The sequence below is a fragment of the Schistocerca americana genome, chromosome 3 (genome assembly GCF_021461395.2).
Source record: "Schistocerca americana isolate TAMUIC-IGC-003095 chromosome 3, iqSchAmer2.1, whole genome shotgun sequence".
Classification (NCBI taxonomy): Eukaryota; Metazoa; Arthropoda; class Insecta; order Orthoptera; family Acrididae; genus Schistocerca; species Schistocerca americana.
The window spans coordinates 676,849,336-676,869,532 of NC_060121.1; the positions used below are offsets into that span (position 1 = coordinate 676,849,336).

The 20,197-nt window shown below is 45.0% G+C and overlaps 1 protein-coding gene across 1 annotated transcript in view; it reads left to right on the top strand.

Moving 5' to 3' along the window:
* The window catches only part of LOC124606310 (glycine receptor subunit alpha-2-like), a 629,777-nt gene that overhangs the window by 586,442 nt on the left and 23,138 nt on the right, over positions 1 to 20,197 (top strand). The window contains exon 10 of the mRNA XM_047138291.1: positions 11,070 to 11,188. Within this exon, the coding sequence (XP_046994247.1) occupies positions 11,070 to 11,188 (119 nt within the window). The remainder of the gene's footprint in view (positions 1 to 11,069; positions 11,189 to 20,197) is intronic.

Genomic DNA, 20,197 nt, shown 5'->3' on the forward strand with positions numbered 1-20,197 from the left:
ACTAAATACCTAGTATCGGCTAGGTCGCGTCACCGCTGTGACCTGCCGCGCGCCTGTTGCTCTGCGAGAGCTGACCTTCCGGAAAGCTCTCACAGCTGGCAGCCAAGACGCTGGGAGACGGTACCAGCCTCCTCTACTCATATTGTAGGGTCGCTTGACTTTTTCTATAGCCTCTCTAATCTTCCTCCTCAAACTAAACGGCTGTTTCGCCAGTACGCGGGCCTCTCGGAATTCGATCTTTATCCTTCACTATTCCTGATGTTCTGCCACCGCTGATTTGTTGTATTGTTTGAGGCGGTTATACCTCAGTTAACCTTGTGATTATTGGACGCCCAGTATCACCTACATACACATACCTGTACACATTCGCACCCGATTTCGTAAACTACGGCGGCATGAACCTGGTCAATTGTGTCTTTCGTCGAGCCCAGAATGTCTTTTATTTTGTTGTTGCTACGAAAAATCGGCTTAATGCCTGCCCGACGGAGATTTCTCCCCAGACCATCAGTAACCCCTTGTACATATTGTAGCACGACGGTGTTCTCAACTTCGTTCTGCATTTCCATGTGGCCCTTCTCCTTCGGCGCCATGGTTTAGTGGTGTATGATCCTCGTGTCGTAGCCATTAGCTCCAAAAATGGACCTGAGGTTCTGTAGCTCAGCTTACAGGTTGTGTTCATCACTGATCCTGTAGGCTCTCTTAGTTAAAGTTGGCAGGGCCGAATTCTTTTGCGTGGGATGGTGGTGGGAGGATGCCTGCAGGTACCTGTCCGTGTTGGTGAACTTTCTATAAACTGTGTGTCCAAGCTTCCCCTCTGGCTTACGGTAAACTTCCACGTCGAGAAAATACAATACCGTTCTTTTCTATCTCCATGGTAAAGTGACTTTTGCTGTGCTGCTGGTTGAGATGTTCGTGAAAGCTCTGAAGCTCTTCTCCGTGTGGCCAGATAACAAACGTGTCATCAGCATATCGTAGCCAGCATTCTGGGCGTAACGGTGCGAACTTGAGTGCTGTTTCTTCAAACGCTTGCATAAAAAGTCTGCTGCGGCCGGCGAAAGGGGGTCACCCATAGCTGCACCGTCCGTTTGCTCATAAAGGGAATTGGCTCCGAAGATTGGACGTTTAGTGAGCCATACAGATTCATACATCAAGGACTCCACTCATTTTACAGCACTTTTGATAGAAAAGCGTGTATCGGATTCGGTTCTGATTGTCAGTTTTGACGTGAAGTCTTTGTTCGTGAATGTACCCGTGACGGACTCCATGAACATCTTAGAGGAACGCATGGCACCTGATGTCTGCGAAGTAGTGCGCCACTGTTTGGCGACCACCTATTTCAGATGGAAAGGGGATTTTTATGAGCAGACGGATGGTGTAGGTATGGGTTTCCCTCTTTTGCCGGCCGCAGCAGATCTTCTTATGCAAGCGTTTGAAGAAAGAGCACTCTAGTCCGCACCGTTGCGCCCAGAATGCTAGCTACGATATGTAGTGACACCTTTGTTATCTGGCCACACGGAGGAGAAGAGCTCCAGGCCAATAAAATGAACTAATACCGTTCCCCCTCACCGTCAAATCCAATGACAGTACTCCTCCATAGTACTATATAAGTACTAACTAGTGCTCATTCAGGAGTTTGTAATACACCCTGAGGAACGCGCCTTGCAACAGTCGCCGAGACGTCGGAATTTTACAGATGTCAATGCGGCCTCAATCCCAGAAGAATTTTATTGACTAAGGATGGAGGATGCTCTGCGTAGGATCGGAGAGGAATGGAATATGACAAAGAAGGGACAGAATGATAGGACATCTGTCAAGACATCAGGGAATGAAACTCATTTGACTAGAGGGAGCTGAAGAGGCAAAAACTGTAGAGGATGTCAGAGATTATAATACATTCAGCAAATAATTCAGGACGTAGTTTGTAAGAACTACTATGAGTTGAAGGGTTTGAAGCAGAAGAGGAATTAGTGGTAGGCCGCATCAAACCAGTGATAAGACTGATGTCACACAGCCAATAGTGTGATGGAGTGGTTCTAGGAACACAGTGGCGGGTTACAATTGATGTGGTGCGCCCCCCCCCCCCCCCTCCCTCCACCTGCTACTCGACAACTCTGAACCCGTTCGAACGCGATCGGAATGCTATTGAAAGTGTCGTTGGACCCCATCGCCCCTGTCCCTGGAATTAACGGAACTACGTAACTCGTGTGTGTACATGTGATGTCTTCCCTTTAGCGACCTACCAAAGCCTCAGTGCTTCCACGTCACGATAGGCGATCGGTGTTATCCGTGCCAAAAATGGACATCGCCGCATTAGGTAGGTGCTCAGATTGTTCTGGCTAATCAGTGTCTGTGGAGATAAAAGACCATCGAAGAAGACTGGCTTGAAATACCTTTGGGTTGCCCTATTGATTTGCTAACGTATGACAATGGTTAATAAGTTTCAACGGAGTTGTTAAAGTTATCATACGTTTAAAAACAAAACAAATAAAAAAATCATCACACATTCCAAGATAAAGCGTGTTATTTAAGATGTGAATATTTGCTCAGCCTGCGGTAATTTTGTGAAGCTCATGTTTAGTTTTCGTAGCTTTTTCGTTACAAATAAATGTCGTATGACTTTTTTTTGTTTTTCTATTTTTTTATCCGTAGTTTTTCTTTATTTTTTGTTTTTTGTTTTTTAACAACTTTTTTAAATTTCTGCACCCGAAGCAGGAGGGTAGCTAACAAAAACAAATAAAACAAAATCATAGCCATCCCTACGGGGCACCGTCACTTGTGTCCCTGCCAAACAAAAATGAACTCTTACCTCTTCACGCGTTGGTTCAAAATGGTTCAAATGGCTCTGAGCACTATGGGACTTCTGAGGTCATCAGTCCCATAGAACGTAGAACTACTTAAACCTAACTAACCTAAGGACATCACACACATCCATGCCCGAGGCAGGATTCGAACCTGCCACCGTAGCGGTAGCGCGGTTCCAGACTGTAGCACCTAGAACCGCTCGGCCACTCCAGCCGGCTTTCAGATGTTGCCTTCCCTAACTATACGTAACCACATCCCATCGGTCGCACGGTTCCAGACTGTAGCACCTAGAACCGCTCGGCCACACCGGCCGGCTTTCAGATGTTGCCTTCCTAACTATACGTAACCGCACCCCATCTAAAATGTGAAGAAACGATGCTATACGAGACTAACGGGTGTGCGCCAACCCACAAAAACACAATGAAAGGAATGTGGGCAAGGGTATTTCTAGCAGGGGGCTGAAGATGTTTGCATTTTTCTTTTTTCTTTTTTAGTTTGTTAATATAGATATCAATGTGCGAACAGACATAGATAGTCGAGACTGGAAAACTAAAACAGAATGAAAACATCATCGGAGACAGTAAACATAAATAACATGAAAATAAAGCTACCACTTCGTAGTCAGGCTTCCCAGCGACTGTGCCCACTGATAAAAATAGTTCAATGTATGATCGTTTGCACTTCGTTCTGACCTCATCTACCACTGCCTGGAATATTCCAACTACAATGCGGGCTGTGAAAGGCACTCCATAGGTAGTTTGCGAAGCATCGTCGATATTTAGTATGCCCGGCAATAGCATGATGTCTTTCCTGCAAATAGAGCCAAAAATCAAGTAAATTCTTATGTCTGTCACGATAGAGGTAATGGACCGTATGTCCACGTATCCAGGTGACAGAGTTGGTTCGGCGTTTGGGGTGAAATGTCTCATCCGGAAACTATAACGTGCATGCAGGTAGATGGTCCGGCGTAACTCGCGAGAGATAAGCCAGCATCTGTCACACTATGTGCGAAACCAACTCCGCCTCTCCGAAGCTGAGGCGGTGCTCGTCTGGATCTACTGTATTACAACTCACACAATTGGGAGATTCTGTCATGTGGATATTGTAGAGACGTTCTTGCGTCACCAGCTTCCCATTAACGACTACGTAACAACGCCGGAACAACGAAACAACATCGGAATCAAGCATGGCATCGTGTACAGTCTTCCAAACCACACGCCACCGTGCATAAGTATATTTTAGTTCGATCACATTTAGGGGGCGGCGTTGCAGCATGCGATATAGGCGTCGATGTGTGGCCATTCGTGATGTCGTAAGCGCTACACTGGAATAACTTCGTTCCAAATAGAAACGTCCTATATAAAAGAGGGGCGCTGGGATGTCCTGTAGCGGCACCGGCGATCTTAGTGAAGCAAGTCGTAGCGCCGAAGCAAACTCGTGAGGCTTGTAGGACAACGGCGCAAGTGACATAAATGTGAGCTACATAGAGGGCAATGCCCCTGTCGTGGACGTTAACTAGGCCGAGACCACCTTTTTCCTTGGGGAGGGTAAGAGATACGTATCTCATCTTCAGTAACAGACCAGCGCTGACGAAGTACCCCAGCGCTGACGAAGTACCCCAGCGCTGACGAAGTATCCCAGCGCTGCCATAATGCTACGTGCCAAGGGGTTCGGAATGGGTAGCATTTGGTCGAGATGCGGTATGCGGGACGCAAGGTATACATAGGCCTGCTGAACGATGTTGAGGGACCACAAGCGCTGATTTGCAATTCCGGCCCGACTTTGCTTAAGAAGGCGCCATATCGGCAGCTCCACGTATGACGATCATCAAGTCATCCGCATAAGCAGTGCAGCGATAGATGGAGCCGCGAAACTGTATTCCAGTGAGCCTGTCTCGGAGACCACACAGGAAAGGTGCTAAGGCCAGTGCAAACAACAATGTAGATAATGGACATGCCTGTCGTACTGATCGGCAGATCGGCATGGGTGCTGTCGTTCTTCCATTAACAAGAACTCGAGAAGTGACTAGGGCCTCCCGTCGGGTTGACCGTTCGCCGGGTGCAAGTCTTTCGATTTGACGCCACTTTGTCGGCTTGCGCGTCGATGGGGATGAAATGATGATGATTAGGACAACACAACAACCAGTCCCTTGGCGGAGAAAATATCCGGTAATCGAACTCGGGCACTTAGAATTGACATTCTGTCGCGCTGACCACTCGACTACCGGGGGCGAACAGCTTTTTCGTTGAATTATACTTTGTACCATTTTCTTGGAAATAATGTTCAGAAATTTAGGTAACCTGTTAAAAATACATACCGGTCGCTTCAGAGAGCTGTAGACGGTGTACAATTGGTATCAGCCTCTTACGTAAGACTTAAAAGCTGACATATGTCAGGGCAGCGAGGTTGTGAGTTTGTGACAGCCTTTTTAGTGTATCAAAGTGACAGGGTCAGTTGTTTCAACGAGGAGACGAGACAGAATAGCAGAAATCAGTTCTTGTATCTGCACGTATTCGTGATCATATTTTGAATAAAGTTGCCCGAATTGTTAGTTTATGAATGCGGACTGTCTAGCGTGGAGGAATGATGTACCACTCTCAGCCTGCTCCATGGCTTAGAAACAGTAGTAGTAAGACTGTCCTAACTGACTGGGGTCAGAGGAAGGCATCATGCCTTGTCATTAAAAATCGATTTCAACCTGAAAAGAGTTGCCACTGTCTACGAATACCGACCTATCCCAATAAATTTATCAGCTAACAATGGAATGGGAACTCTGTGATATACATATTTCATACCTCGCGGAAGTTATTCATCACATCGACAAATAAACCTGTACGTCTACATTGGGCCTTCCGCGCGGGATAGCTGCGCGGTCAAGTGCGTCTTGCCATGGTTCGTGCGGCTCGCCCCGTTGGAGGTTCGAGTCCTCCTTCTGGCGTGGCTGTGTGTTTTGTCCTTAGCGTAAACTAGTTTCAGTTAGTAGTTTGTAAACCTAGGGACCAATGACCTCCGCAGTTTGGTCCCATAGGAGTTTATCACAACTTTCCAACTGACATTGGGCCTAACAATACAGAATCTATGTGTTTTGAGCGGTCCGACGGTTCGTAATTTCGTCCTACAGCCCAGAGAGAGAGTTATACACCACCACAGTGTGAGGCATGATTATATTTTTCTGTTTCTCAAACATAAAGTAACATGATGAGAGTTATCACTCCTTGTGCAGTTTTTATGAAGTGCTCTTAAATCAGAATTTCCATGTTCATAATGTTAATGTGTAATTGTTGTAATCACTGAGATATGTAAGGCGAAGAGAGTTTTAAACATTAGGACTGGTACGTCTTCCGAACAGTTACTTTTAACTCTGAAAACCGAACACGCATGGGTAAGCGCTCTAGACGATGGGAGGAGTTCAGCCACTGAACGTGTCCTTAACAGCGAGTTTGGGCAGCAAGGAGGACTCTTAAGAGAAGCTCGGGTGAGTAAGCGAGGCCTGTGCTAACAGCGTGCGACTTCTCGCAATCGTGACACTCTTGAGTTTCAGTGGGCAGAGAAGAAAACTGTAACAAGAGGTTATCCCGTTGCACTATATCAATGAGTTTTGTCAGAACTTCGGAGGTGGAGCAATGCCGCGCCATTTCCAACGCCATCCAAACTCTTCACAAGATTACGATGTCCGACGACGCCAGCGCATATAACTATGAGAGGATGCTTATAGTTCCCACTAATTTAAATCATAAATATGAGCGGCTCTTTGGAACACACTGGTTTTTTCCAGCATGTAGTGTTTTGTTTCAGCGTAGGTATAGTGTGGTACACTGCATTAGTGTCTTATGTTATTTCTGGGGGAGGTTCGATATTCCTAGTTTACAATTGGCGTGATCGAGTCTCATAAACATGCAGCAGAATTTAGTGACATGAAATTTTCTTTCGTCGAAAAAAATCATAAGTAGACCTAAATTTAATAACAACCAGCTTCCTGTAAAAAGTCACCAGCATAGTATTGTATTTCAAAGTCATTATCTTATATTACTTGAATACTCAAAGAAATTTCCTTATTTATTTTTCATTGTGTGTTATTTGCTCGGCGAGCAGTATTTCAGCATTGTTTCGACTACTGATATTTCATTATGACTTTCTTTCGTTTGAAAGTATCAGTGTTCTAATCTGAGTAATTAATTTTAAACTAAATTTGTGAAGATAACTGTTAGTGCACATGTACTTCTCACTGTACGTCTCTAGTGCTCAAGATCTTTTGATGTTACTGTAATTACAGTTTTATCTTATTAAGAATTTCTGTCAAGATATTTGAGCAAAGTGATTGACACATTTTAAAGTCAATATTCCAACCTGCAGTTTGCTGAGGGTGTAATTAAGGCCTTAGGTGACTGTGTTATTTTGTGACATATTTGGAGACCATAACTTGATGGCACTCACTAAGTTACCATGAACGCGAACGAGACTGTTTATTGCATCGTTTTCGGTGACCAAGTGTTGCCATTTGTCCAAAAACTGCATGGTGCGTATGCTATGGACACTCCCATATACCAATATGAGCAATAGATAAATTGCAGTACCGCGTCAATATTGAATCAGAGACGAAATCGTTGTTGTAATATGCCACTGGACAATCCTAATTTAAAGGATTGGAAATAGCTGACGCAATAGTCACATCAGAATAAAGACGGCAATAAAATTGACGAAAAGCATTGCTATAAAAGAATTGTGGCACAGGGATGAGGAAATTGTTGAACACTGTGCATAACTTCACAAATATGTGGTCATTTGCGGTTTTTGAACAGTTAAGACTACGACTGATGTAGTACTTCGATTTTTTTCCTGAGAAAGGGTCATGTGGCCACCAACCCGAAACCGGGAGTAAATAGGCGTCGTGGCAGCGGCTGAAATTTGGTAGCTTTGCACCAAGCAAACCGAAACTGGTTTCGTTTCTCGTAATTTATACGGCCAGAGTGCACTTTGAAGATAAGAAAATTTATCTTAGTGTCAACCTTACGAAAAGAATGATTATGAAAATAAAGTGCGACGATAATCGAGTAGGCTAGGAGAACATCGATTTATAAGGTCTGAATTACTAAAGAAAGAAAACTCTATGTATCCATTCAACGTACTTGCCCACAAAAGTATGTTATCTACGAATCGATAGAGCACAAGCCATATTCACTACAAATTGTAATGGAAGTGTGAAGAAATTCGTAGCCATCACATTTTCGGTCAATTGAAGAGCATCATTCTTGCACACTTTCCTGTGTCGAACTTCTGATATGGAGAAAAACTAGAGAATTACACAGAAATTTAAATAAATTTCTTACTATAAAATCTCATCCGCTGCCATACAAAATTTTTTGTTGTTACATTTCAAATATGGTACACTCAAAAACTCTATGATCTTATTCTATTCAAGCAGCTTAGTATATTTCTTATATATGTTCGCCGGACAAGGTTCGTACAAGCATTTATTGACCTTGTAGCAGATCACAAGGACGTTGCAGGATCATTAACATGCCGTTGAGTATGCAAGACCGGATGGTCGATCGTTGTGCAGTCAGGAGGAGGTAAGGGAACAGGATCATGTTTATGTATCAGAAATCATACACAGACTGCCGAAGTTGTCTCGCTGAAGTCAGCATCCCAGATGCGTACGCCATTTCTGGGCTGTTGCGTCGCGGTCGCTACTTCAAGTAGTAGTTTAGGCTGCATGACCCATAACAGGTCGATGACTGACGGGGAGTACTTCTCACTGCTGGCTGCGGGCTATGGCGGATACTGCATAGCTGAGCGAGCGGTATTTGTAGCCACTCGACCTGGCTCTTTTATGAAAGGACATTAGCTTTGATCACTTAAACAACAGAAACATTACGGCACCAGGCCCCGAAACTGCGTAATCCATGTCACCACTGTGACGGTCTGCCTCCAGTGCTATGTTCTGTCGACGATGTTACAGTCCCGGAACATCTGTCACGTGGCAGCGTAGCTCATTTCAGTGCCAGAGTGAAACTTTCACCACGTCAGGTCAGCTCCTTTACAGCCTGTGGTAGAGGAATAAGGCGACAGCCTTCTTTTGTCTTAGCCGCAGGTTACGGACACCAATTTCGGAAATAGTGAAGCAACGATGTGGAGGTAGTGTCCGTATCCTAAACACTAACATTAGCTGTAAATTTTTGCGTATTTCGCGAGATACACATTATTTATAATCATAAATAGTGGTCATCATACAAAATGGGAAAATTACCTGCAAATGTTATTGTACGTATTACCATACGTGAATGTCATATCTAGGCACGCCTGAAGCTGAAATGGTTCAAATGGCTCTGAGCACTATGGGACTTAACATCAATGGCCATCAGTCCCATAGAACTTAGAACTACTTAAACCTAACTAACCTAAGGACATCACACAACACCCAGTACTCCTGAAGCCATAGCCAAAATTCGAACCTACTCAAAGATTATTCAACGTACAGTACTGGTCTAGTATTCGTAAGACGAAAGAGAGATTCTGTTAAGTATAAAGGTTCCAGAAGATAGGATCTATCATAGGAAAAGTGAAAAATTGCCTGTTGCTGTATTGTCAATACGGAACATAACAGGATAAAACATTTTTCTTGTGTCAGGTACAGTCATAATGAAACAGAACTAAGAAGATAAACATATTGTCACTTGATAATAACAGACAGGAAACAAACCCTTGCTAAAGAATCCACTGGAGACACAGCATTTTCTTTTCATTGTCATGTTGAAATAGTACACTGTTTATAAACCAACTGTCCCTTCTCGAAACTGGAAAGAATTTTGAATGCGGTTAGGCATACTCCCTAGCAAACTGATGAGATGAGAACGTGGGATATGCTCCCATTTCGTCACAGCTGTCTCTATGGCCCCCTGTAAGGTCACTGGTGGGACGGGACAACTGCAAACCGTTCGTATTAGCAATGCCCATGCATCCTCAGTGCAGATGAAATCTGGAGAATATGGAATGCATTAAAGCTCAATGATTATATGTACGACTATGAAGGTGTTCGCAAGACTATGATGGTGTAAGCGTGGGTTGTCGCCCATCAGCGTGAACGCAGATACACACGTTCACCAACTGGAGAAAGGATGTTGTCCCTATAGTGCACACCCGTCATCCTCCCACGTGGGAGCACAGGGGGTCATGCGGTCGTTCATGATTCCACTCCAAAACATGAATGAACCGTCTAGATAATGGAGGCAGTCTGCGATACAGAGTAGGGCGTAAACGTTGTCTTCGTTGCCTGCGAATATTACTATTGGCAGCGTGAAGGCTGATACGGGTGTCGGCAGAAAAGAGTGAACTAGTCCACAAAAAGTGATTTCTAGCGCCTGCGACACGAATCCCTCTACGAATCCGATTTGGAGCAGGAGCCTTGGGGGGGGGGGGGGCTTGCAGTAACCCCTGCTCATGTGTTGACACCTGCATTCCTGCAGCTGTTTAGAAATGCTACCGTAAACGTGTGGCATTATGCTGAGTATCTCTGCTTGCAGTTTTAGGCAGATATCGGCCTTGCACTAAAGTTGCTTTTCTTCCGAGGCCAGTTCTTTGATGACCCTTGACTGTTCCTTCCGCTATAAACTAGCTCCCGATTTAGACACATCGGTTTGGCTCTTAGCAATATTCACTGCGACGTCCACCAGTTTGATGCACTGCTCCATTAGCCCGTCTATACGGAGCGTCTACTGTAAGTTCTTCCTGTCCGAGCGCTTCAGTCCAGGACCGCGCCGCTGTTACGGTCGCCGGTTCGAATCGTGCCTCGGACATGGATGTGTGTGCAGTCCTTAGGTTAGTTAGGTTTAAGCAGCTGTAAGTCCAGGGGACTGATGACCTCATATGCTAAGTCCCAGAGTGCTTAGAGCCATCTTCTTGTCCGAACCATCCTGAGCAACACAACTCTCGCAAGCAAACACAGTATAAGTACTGCAATGTTTAATGCTGACTGGGACCTGAATCATGAATGTTTCTTCATTCAACTGGTAGTTGTGTTTGCACACACAACGTCACTTTTACAGTATTTTACGGAAGCCGGTTCATAGATAATGGGCACTGATGGGAACGCATCTACGACTGTTCATCCCCTGAGCTTCAGGTGTTTAGTGTTATTACATATCCATCAAAGTTACACCTTAATGAATGTAAAATGATCTCACTGATACTAATCTGGAGAATGAAAACTAAGTCCACAGCCAGAAGTCATAATGGTAAACACGCTATAGGGTGCCTGTGAATGTTTTCAGCGTTCGTGTTCTGCGCGCTGCTGGAGTTCACCATCGTCAACTACATGTGGCGCAAGTCGTCAGACCCGCTGCTGGCGGCCGTCGGGATGTCTGCGGACGCCGTGACGACCAATGGCAAGGCGGCCGCTGCTGGGGCTGCGGCGACGGCGACCACGCCCCCCGAGGCAGCCGCCGGCGCTGCCGCCGACGCCGCTGTCGTGAGGACGCCCACCCAGTCCGCGGTTAGTGGCCCCTCTCTCCTGCGCGTTGTTCTCTTGTTATGATCATGTGTAACACTTTTCAGTTAACTCTACGTCACAAATAATCCTCGTTATAGTGAACATGCAGGTGGGCTGGAAGTGAGTATATATTTAGCAGATATCGGCAACCTTACTGACACCAGACTTTCAGTGTTAAAGAATGCATGTAATATAATATAAAAAATGCAAATTATTTTCAGCGGTGTCCCAAAGATGCTTATACGTATTTTGAAACCGGGGAGCGATGGAGAGAACAAACAATTCTCAATAGATCAAGGCAATTACCACCACACACATTGAGTTGACAGAAGACATGGGATACGACTTAATACCGTGTCGAACCTCCTTTTACTCAGAGCAGTCCAGTAGCTAGACGTGTCATGCAGTCAGCAGGTTTTTGAAAGCTCCCCACAGAAATATTGATGCGTGCTGCCCTGTAGCCGTGCATAATAGCCAGAATGTTACCAATGCAGGTATTTGCGCACAAACTGACCTCTCGATTAAATCTCATCAATTCTCGGTTGAGTTCATGTCGGGAGATGTACACGGTGAAATCAGTCGCTCAAATTGTCTAGGATGACATTCAATCACGTCTCGAACAGTTGTGGCACGGTGACATAGCGCATTGTCATCCATAAGAGTTCCATCCTTGATTCACTGCAAATGGTCTCCAAGCAGCCGAACATAACCATTTCCCGTCAGTAATCGAGTCAGTTAGACCAGTGGACCCATTTCCATGTAAACACAGCAGACAACTTAAACTGGAAAGAACACATATAAAATGTTGTGGGGGAAGACTAACCAAAGACTGCGTTTTAATGGCAGGACACTTGGAAAATGTAACATATCCACTGAGGAGACCGCCTACATTACGCTTTTCCGTCCTCTTTTAGAATACTGGTGCGCAATGTTGGATCCTTACCTGACAGGACTGATGGAGTACAAAGAAAAAATTCAAAGAAGGGCAACATGTTTTCTATTATCGCGAAATATGAGAGAGAGTATCACTGAAATGATTCACGATTTTGGCTGGACGTCATTACAAGAAAGGCGTTTTCCATTGAGACAGAATCTTCTCACTAAATTCTAATCACCAACTTTATCCTCTGAATGCGAAAATATTTTGTTGACACCCACTTACATAGGGAGAAATGATGACTACGATAAAATAAGGAAAATCAGAGCTCGTACGGAAAGGTATACGTGTTCGTTCTTTCTGTGTGCTGTACGAGACTGGAGTATTAGAGCATTGTGAAGGTGGTTCGATGAACCCTCTGCCAGCCACTTAAATGTGATTTGCAGAGTATCCATGTAGATGTAGCTGGAGCCACCATCAGCTTGCACAGTGGGGTCTGTGATATACATACACTCCCACCAGCCCTTTACAGCTGAAATCGTGTTTTCCAGTCGTCTAGGGTTTAACTGGTGTAGTTACGGGCCCAGGAGAGGAGCTGCAGACGACGTCGTTCTGTTAGCAAAAGCACTCACATCCGCCGTCTGCTGCCACAGAGCATTAACGCCAGATCTCGCTCCACTGTCATAAAAAATACTGAGCTATGCGTGGCTCGTGTTACCGCCATCATCTATTTTACACCCTGTTTTTAACGTACTTGTACCTCATTAATTTAATTAAAATTGCTACTATCACTCAGTCGATCCTTCGCCTGACCATGAGCGGCGGTAGCAGCGCGTATCTATATATATCCCCTCTGGTGATATCTTTGCTCTAATGCTTTTATTTCCCAGTTGTCTGTCAGAGGCTGTTCAGTTCCCACAGCGAGATCGGGCCGCCAGTTCGTGTCGGCCAGTCAGTTGGATCGCGTCTGGAGTGGAGTCCGGACCTGCCAGTCGGGAGTTGCAATGCGGCACTAGTGCAGTCGGGTTGGAGCAGCAGTGAGGTCTGCGTCGACATGGCTCGCCCGACCATTGCCGCCACGCATCACTTAAGCCGGGCCGCGGTCTTGGTGGATCGTCGGTAAGCCGTCCTACAGGACTAGGCGTTTTGGCTCGCCAATCGTTCATGAGTCGGCTGTGTGTGTGTGTGTGTGTGTGTGTGTGTGTGTGTGTGTGTGTGTGTGTGTGTGTGTGTGTGTGTGTCTGGAAGTGAGTCGGAGACGCACCGGCAGTGCAGTCGCAACGGAGGAGCAGTCGCGGACGGACCAGTAGTCGGTTGGTCGGTTGTTGGGGACGGGGAAAGTTGTCTCCGCGCTGTGCAGTCGACTGGGGCCGCTGGCAGCCCCTGTGCAGTCACGGGGCGTGTGTCTGTGGAGCTGTCCGATCGCTACGAGTTTAGTGGTTCACCGACCCAGGACGTCGAGGTTGAGTATTGGTTTCAACTACCCAAGCCCCGTCTATTCATGTTGTGATGGTTGGCTTTGGTGGTTTGCTGTTGGGGAGGTTTTCCGGTGAGCAACACCGACTGGTTCTACTGCTGAGATTTAGCCACTATGCCGTGCAATTAACTATTAGGGTCGACTATGGTTTGAGTGCACCAGTGGAATTTTCTGTCTTGCGGCCGTCAGTGTTCTGGTCACCTGCCCAGGGCACTGATGTAAATTCAGGCAGCGTCCTTTCCTCACCTGTTGTCGCTGTCCAACATAGTTTGTACTTTTGACAGCTAATACATACTCTATTGTGGATTATCAAGTTTATAACACTGCCGGTTTGATTTCTCACGTACCGATTGATGGGAAACAAATCGTTGTTTCGGTCAGTCAGTGGTGGTTAGACACTGGACTAGCATTCGTCAGGACGACGGTTCAATCCCACGTCCGGCCATCCTGATTTAAGTTTTCCGTGATTTCCCTAAATCGCTCCAGGCAAATGCCGGGATGGTTCCTTTCAAAGGGCACAGCCGACTTCCTTCCCCGTCCTTCGCTAATCCGATGAGACCGATGACCTTGCTGTCTGGTCTCCTTCCCCAAAACAACCCAACCCCTCAGTCAGTGGCTGTCCCCTGGTTGGTTCCAGTGGATCAAGTATAGTTGGGCTCACCGCCTGTCTCACCTAAAAGAACGATGGGAAACCGACCTCCTTGGAGGCCTTCTTAGTGCCACCGGTATTTAATTATCTGTTGTCAGATATTTTAAATTTTAGGCTTATGGTTATTTGTTTGTTTTCTTAAAATTTTGCAAAATTAATAATTCAATTTATCTTTCAAGCAAAATACTGCGGCCTTATTCCTTTAAAGATTATGTAATATATTTTAAAATTTTGAAGTTTAAATGTGCCCTTCAGTCATTTGTATTGCACCTTGCATATGTTTTTTTTAATTATTTTATTGCTATCTTAATTCGATTTTAATCTTGTTAAGGTTTCTTTTTAAAGGCCTTCAGACGTAAAAGGTTGCATTCGGTAGAGATTCGGCTATATGCCGTTTTGGTTGTAAAGGTTATTAAATTACAGTAAATGACAATTAGGAGCATAAACTGACCTCAACCCATGGCTATTTCCATAATCATTACCTGTTCTGTCCAGCGGGTTTAGCGGGTGTCTCACTGATAGCACTGCATAGCGGCTAAATCTCAGCAGTACAGCCACAAAGTGTTGCTCACCGGAAAACCTCCCCATCAGCAAACCACCTAAGCGAACAACCCCAACGTGAATGGACGAGGCTTTAGTAGTTGAAACCAGACTTCCTGGTTCGGTGAGCCGTGAAGCTCGTAGCGATCGGACAGCTCCACACACACACACCCCGACACTGCACAGGAGCTGCCAGCGGCCCGAGCCGACTGCACCGCGCGGAAATAACTTCCCCGTCCGCAACAACCGACCGACCGACTACTGGTCCGTCCCCGACTGCTCCTCCGTGGCGACTGCACTGCCAGTGTGTCTCATACTCACTTACAGACACACACACACACACACACACACACACACACACACACACACACACACAGCCGACTCATGAACGATTGGCGTCCGGTAGGACGAGCGACCGACGCTCCACCAAGACCGGGACCAGGCTCAAGTGATGCATGGCGGCAATGGCCAGCCGAGCCATGTCGACCCAGACCTCACTGCCGCTCCAACCCAACTGCACTAGTGCCGCGTTGCAACTCCCCGAGTGACAGGACAGGACTGCGCTCCAGACGCGTTCTAACTGACTGGTCGACCCGAACTGGCGGCCAGAAGTCGCTATCCGAACTGAACTGCCTCTGACAGACAACCGGGAAGTAATAGCAGTAGAGCAAAGATATCACCAGAGGGTGTACATATCGATACGCTCTGCTAACGCCGCTCATGGTCAGACAAAGCAGCAACTGAGGGACAATAGTACATTAAATTAACGTAGTGAGCCGGCCGGTGTGGCCATTCTGTTCTAGGCGCTTCAGTCTGTGACCGCTACGGTCACAGGTTCGAATCCTGCCTCTGGCTTGGATGTGTGTGATGTCCCTAGGTTAGTTAGGTTTAATTATTTCCAAGTGCTAGGCAACTGATGACCTCAGAAGTTAAGTCGAATACCGCTCATAACCATTTGAACCATATTTTACTTTTCTTGATGTTCATTTTATATCCTCCTTTCAGGACACTATGCATTCCGTTCAGCTGCTCTTCCAATTTCTTTGCTGTATCTGACAATTACAATGTCATCGTCAAATGCACAAGTTTTTGTTTCTTCTCGATTGACTTTAATTCCTACAGCAAATATTTCTTTGGTTTCCTTTGCTACTTGTTCCTGTACAGATTGAATAACGTTGCAGGTAGGCTACAACGTTGTCTCACTCCTTTCTTAACCACTGCTTCCTTTTCATCCCCCTTGACTCTTGTAACTAGCGTCTGGTATCTGTACAAATTATAAACAGCCCTTCGCTCCCTGTATTCTACCTCTACTATCTTCAAAATTTCAAAAAAAAAAAAAATAATGGCTCTGAGCACTATGGGACTCAACATCTTAGATCATCAGTCCCCTAGTACTTAGAACTACTTAAACCTAACTAACCTAAGGATATCACACACACCCATGCCCGAGGCAGGATTCGAACCTGTGACCGTAGCAGTCCCGCGGTTCCGGACTGCAGCGCCAGAACCGCACGGCCACCGCGGCCGGCATCAGAATTTCAATGAGTATATTCCACTGACTATAGCCAAAAGTTTTCTCTAAGTCTACAAATACTATAAACGGAGGTTTTCTGTTCTGTAACCTATATTCCAAGATACATACGTCTTAGGTTGAGTATTCGCCTCGCGTGTTCCTACATTTCTCCGGAATCCAAACTGATGTTCCCCGAGGTCAGGTTCTACCAGTTTTTTCATTATTCTGTAAAGAATTCGTATTAGTAATTTGCAACCATCACTTATCAAACTGATGGTTCGATAATTTTCACACCTGTCAGCAACTGCTTTCTTGCGATTGTAGTTATTAAGTTCTTCTTGTAGTGTGAGGGTATTTTGTCTGTTTCCTACATCTAGTACGCCAGATGGAAGAGTTTTTTCAAGGCTGGCTCTCCCAAGGCTATCAATAGTGCGGACAGTAATCATATTACAGTTCCTGTCAATATGAGACTTTAAACGTTTGTATATCCTTTCACCTGCTTGTTTTACACCATTTATATATATTCTCTTTTCGTCAGTTAAACCCAATAGGGGCTGTGTTATCTACGGATTTCTTCTGGGCCTTGTCTTTTTTACCTATTTTATCCTCTGCTGCCTTTAATACTTCGTCTCTCAAATCTGTCCATTCGTCTTCTGCTATGTTCCTTTCCACTGTTCTAGTCAACCGTTGCCTAATGTACCTCTCGTACTTTCAACTTATTCCGGTCCCATCTCCTTAACTTCCTAACTTTTTCAAATTTCTTCATTTTTAATCTGCTGTTCATAATCAAAGTTTGGTAAGAATGCGCAGCTTGCCCCTGAAAATGTCTTGCAATTTAAAATCTGGTACCTAAATCTGTGTCTTACCATTAGATAGCCAAACTGAAACTGAGCTATCTGCAGGTCCCTTCCGCATCAACAATCTACATTCATGATTCTTAAACCAAGTGCCAGCGATTACTTTTGTTATAGTCTCTGCAAAATTCTAAAAGGCAGCTTCTCTCATTTCTTTCACTGAGTTAATATTCAGCTGTACTGTAAAATTATTACTGGTTCACCAAAGGTTATTAATCAGAATTAATACATAAAATGTAAAGTGGAAGTAGGTGCCAAGGAAAAAGAGGTGAAATTAGACGCAATTTTCAGTAACACTCTTTATTCAAATTTGGTGCAAGACTTTACGATATTTAAAAAGAAAACCCTACAATCATTTAACGAATAAGTCAATTTACGATAGAAAAGGACTTTTAAATTATTAAATTATTATAAAAAAAATTCACGCGAGTAAAAGGCAATTACAGGCAATCAATTTAAAGTATACAACGCTACGCTGTATAATATTTCAAGCACTGCTAAATTACAGGTGAATTTCACTCCATTAATAAATGAATACAATTTGAATATATGACTTCACTTTTGGGCAGACAAATTTTCCATTTCGTTACAACAGCCGTAGCTACGGCCACCCATAACAGCCTCACTCAGGCTCATTAAATGGTGCAGAACCTAATTTGTCTGCAACATATAAAGACAATCCTGTTTACAAATGTTCTCAAAATAGAAAAACCAAAACGCATGAGTCATGCACACGGTGAGGGGGGGGGGGGCACTCACAGTTAATAACATTAACATTTCCAAAATATATAGAAAAACAAACATTACCAATTTCTGCCAGTTAAATTACGGCAAACACACAAGCTCGCAAGGTAGGAATTGCGAACTTTTACAACATTCTCCTTTCAAGGCAACAATTCATACCCGTAATCTAACGGCAAACTTTTGCATGGCAAGAAAACACACTAATAACCAACTACCTGTACAAAACACATTAGAACTCTGAGTAAAAGGTATTGCTGTAGGGCAATGCCAGGTTTCGCGGCCCGACACAAATGACAACCGGCTACTAATTTCTTAATGTCACGCCCAAGGTGACTGCTAAATTTTCTGAATCGTTTTATATGCGCCTACGTGACCTCCCACCTCTACATCTACATCTACATCTACATCTACATCCATACTCCGCAAACCACCTGAAGGTGTGTGGCGGAGAGCAATGATGATACTGGAATATTGGCTGCATTAATATTTGTGGCAGACAAATTCGGATGTGGCGCTGTTGACCCACTGCCTTACACAGAATACCTTTCCTCAAGCTGTAACCTCCGACTACCTCACAAGACCTATCCGTTGTTTGATTGAACCCAATCCAACACCCTGTTCCTGGTTTTCTTCGAGATTACTAAACAGTTTGGGTACTTCCCCCAAAACCAAAAGCTGACCCTGAAGTGGACCCGGGTGGTCCTCCTCCGAACAATCCGATGGTGGGTAAGACATCCGGCTGAGGGCATCGGCGACCACATTCTCGGAACCCTTGATATGCCTACCCTTAAACTTAAAGGCTGAGATTCTCATGGCCCAACGGGCGATTCGACTGGTCTTGTGTGGCCTAGCAAAGACCCAACTCACGGCTTGGTTATTAGTCTCCTACAAAACAGGTTTATGTTCAAGGTAAAATCGGAATTTATCTAATGCAAAGAGAACCAGCAAGGCCTTACATTCGTAAACTGAGTATTTCGCCTCAGCGTCAGTCAAACGGCGCGAGGCATAGGCCAACGGTTGCCTCTGGCCTTGCTATTCTTTTAACAAAACGGCTGACACCCCTCACCTGACGCGTCCGTCTGAACCACAGCGGGCTTATCAAAATCTGGCACCCCAAGAACCGGTGGATTAGCAGTCGCCGTTTTGATCTGTTTGAAAGCCGCCTGCTGAGTGGGACCCCAAGTAAATTTCACCCCCTTTTTACGGAGTTCATTCAAGGGAGCAGCTAAGGCGGCAAAATTCGGAACAAACCGCCTAAAATAATTCACCATTCCAATGAAATTAGCGACTGCCCGCTTATCAGTCGGGGGTGGAAGCACGCGCAAGGCTTTAGTACGATCTTTATTGATCGGAACCGCATCTCCTGTGACAATATGGCCTAAGAAGGAAATCTGGTGGCTCGCAAGTGTGACCATGGAGAGTTTAACGTTAAACCAGCCTGCTGAAGTTTAGTGAACACTTGGCGCAAATGACTCAAATGCTCTTCAAACTATTTACTGTATACCATATCGTCATCCAGATAATTACAGACAAGGCGTAGTTCAAATTCACCCAGTATACTATCTAAAAAACGAGTCAAAACAGCAGCTCCGGGTGCCAGGCCAAAGGGCACCCGGTTGAAATCAAATAGATTCCAATCGATGCAAAACGCTGTGACATGTTTACAGTCCTCTGTCAACGGAATCAGGTAATAAGCCTGATTTAAGTCATGAACCGTGAACCAAGACGCGCCTGAAAACCAAGTAAAGGAATTGTGTAGATCAGGCAATGGGACTGATTCCAAAATCACCTTTTCATTTAAACGACTGTAATCTACAACCGTCCTGAAATCGCTAGCTTGATCCTTCGGTGCCAGGAATATCGGAGAGGCATACGGAGAAGTCGAGGGACGGATAACCTCTTGATCTAACGTCTTCTGTACCTTTCGCCACAATATTTTCGTCTTAGTTGGTGAGAGACGACATGGGGACTGTCTAACAGGAATATTGTCAATCAAACGAATATCATATTCTAATTTATTCCTTACCCCAAGTTTATCACAAAATAAGTCAGGAAACGCATCCAACAACTCGTAGACCTGTTGGCCCTGCCGCCGAGAAAGATGGGAGATCAATACCATTAATAGGAGCGACTGACAAGGAAGAAGCGTAGATGTTAACGCCGCTCGATATTCACAAAATCCAAACTTCTGATTTGGAGCAAACTTACAAGAAAACTGACCCCCGGAATAATCCAAAACGATTTGAGTTATAGAAA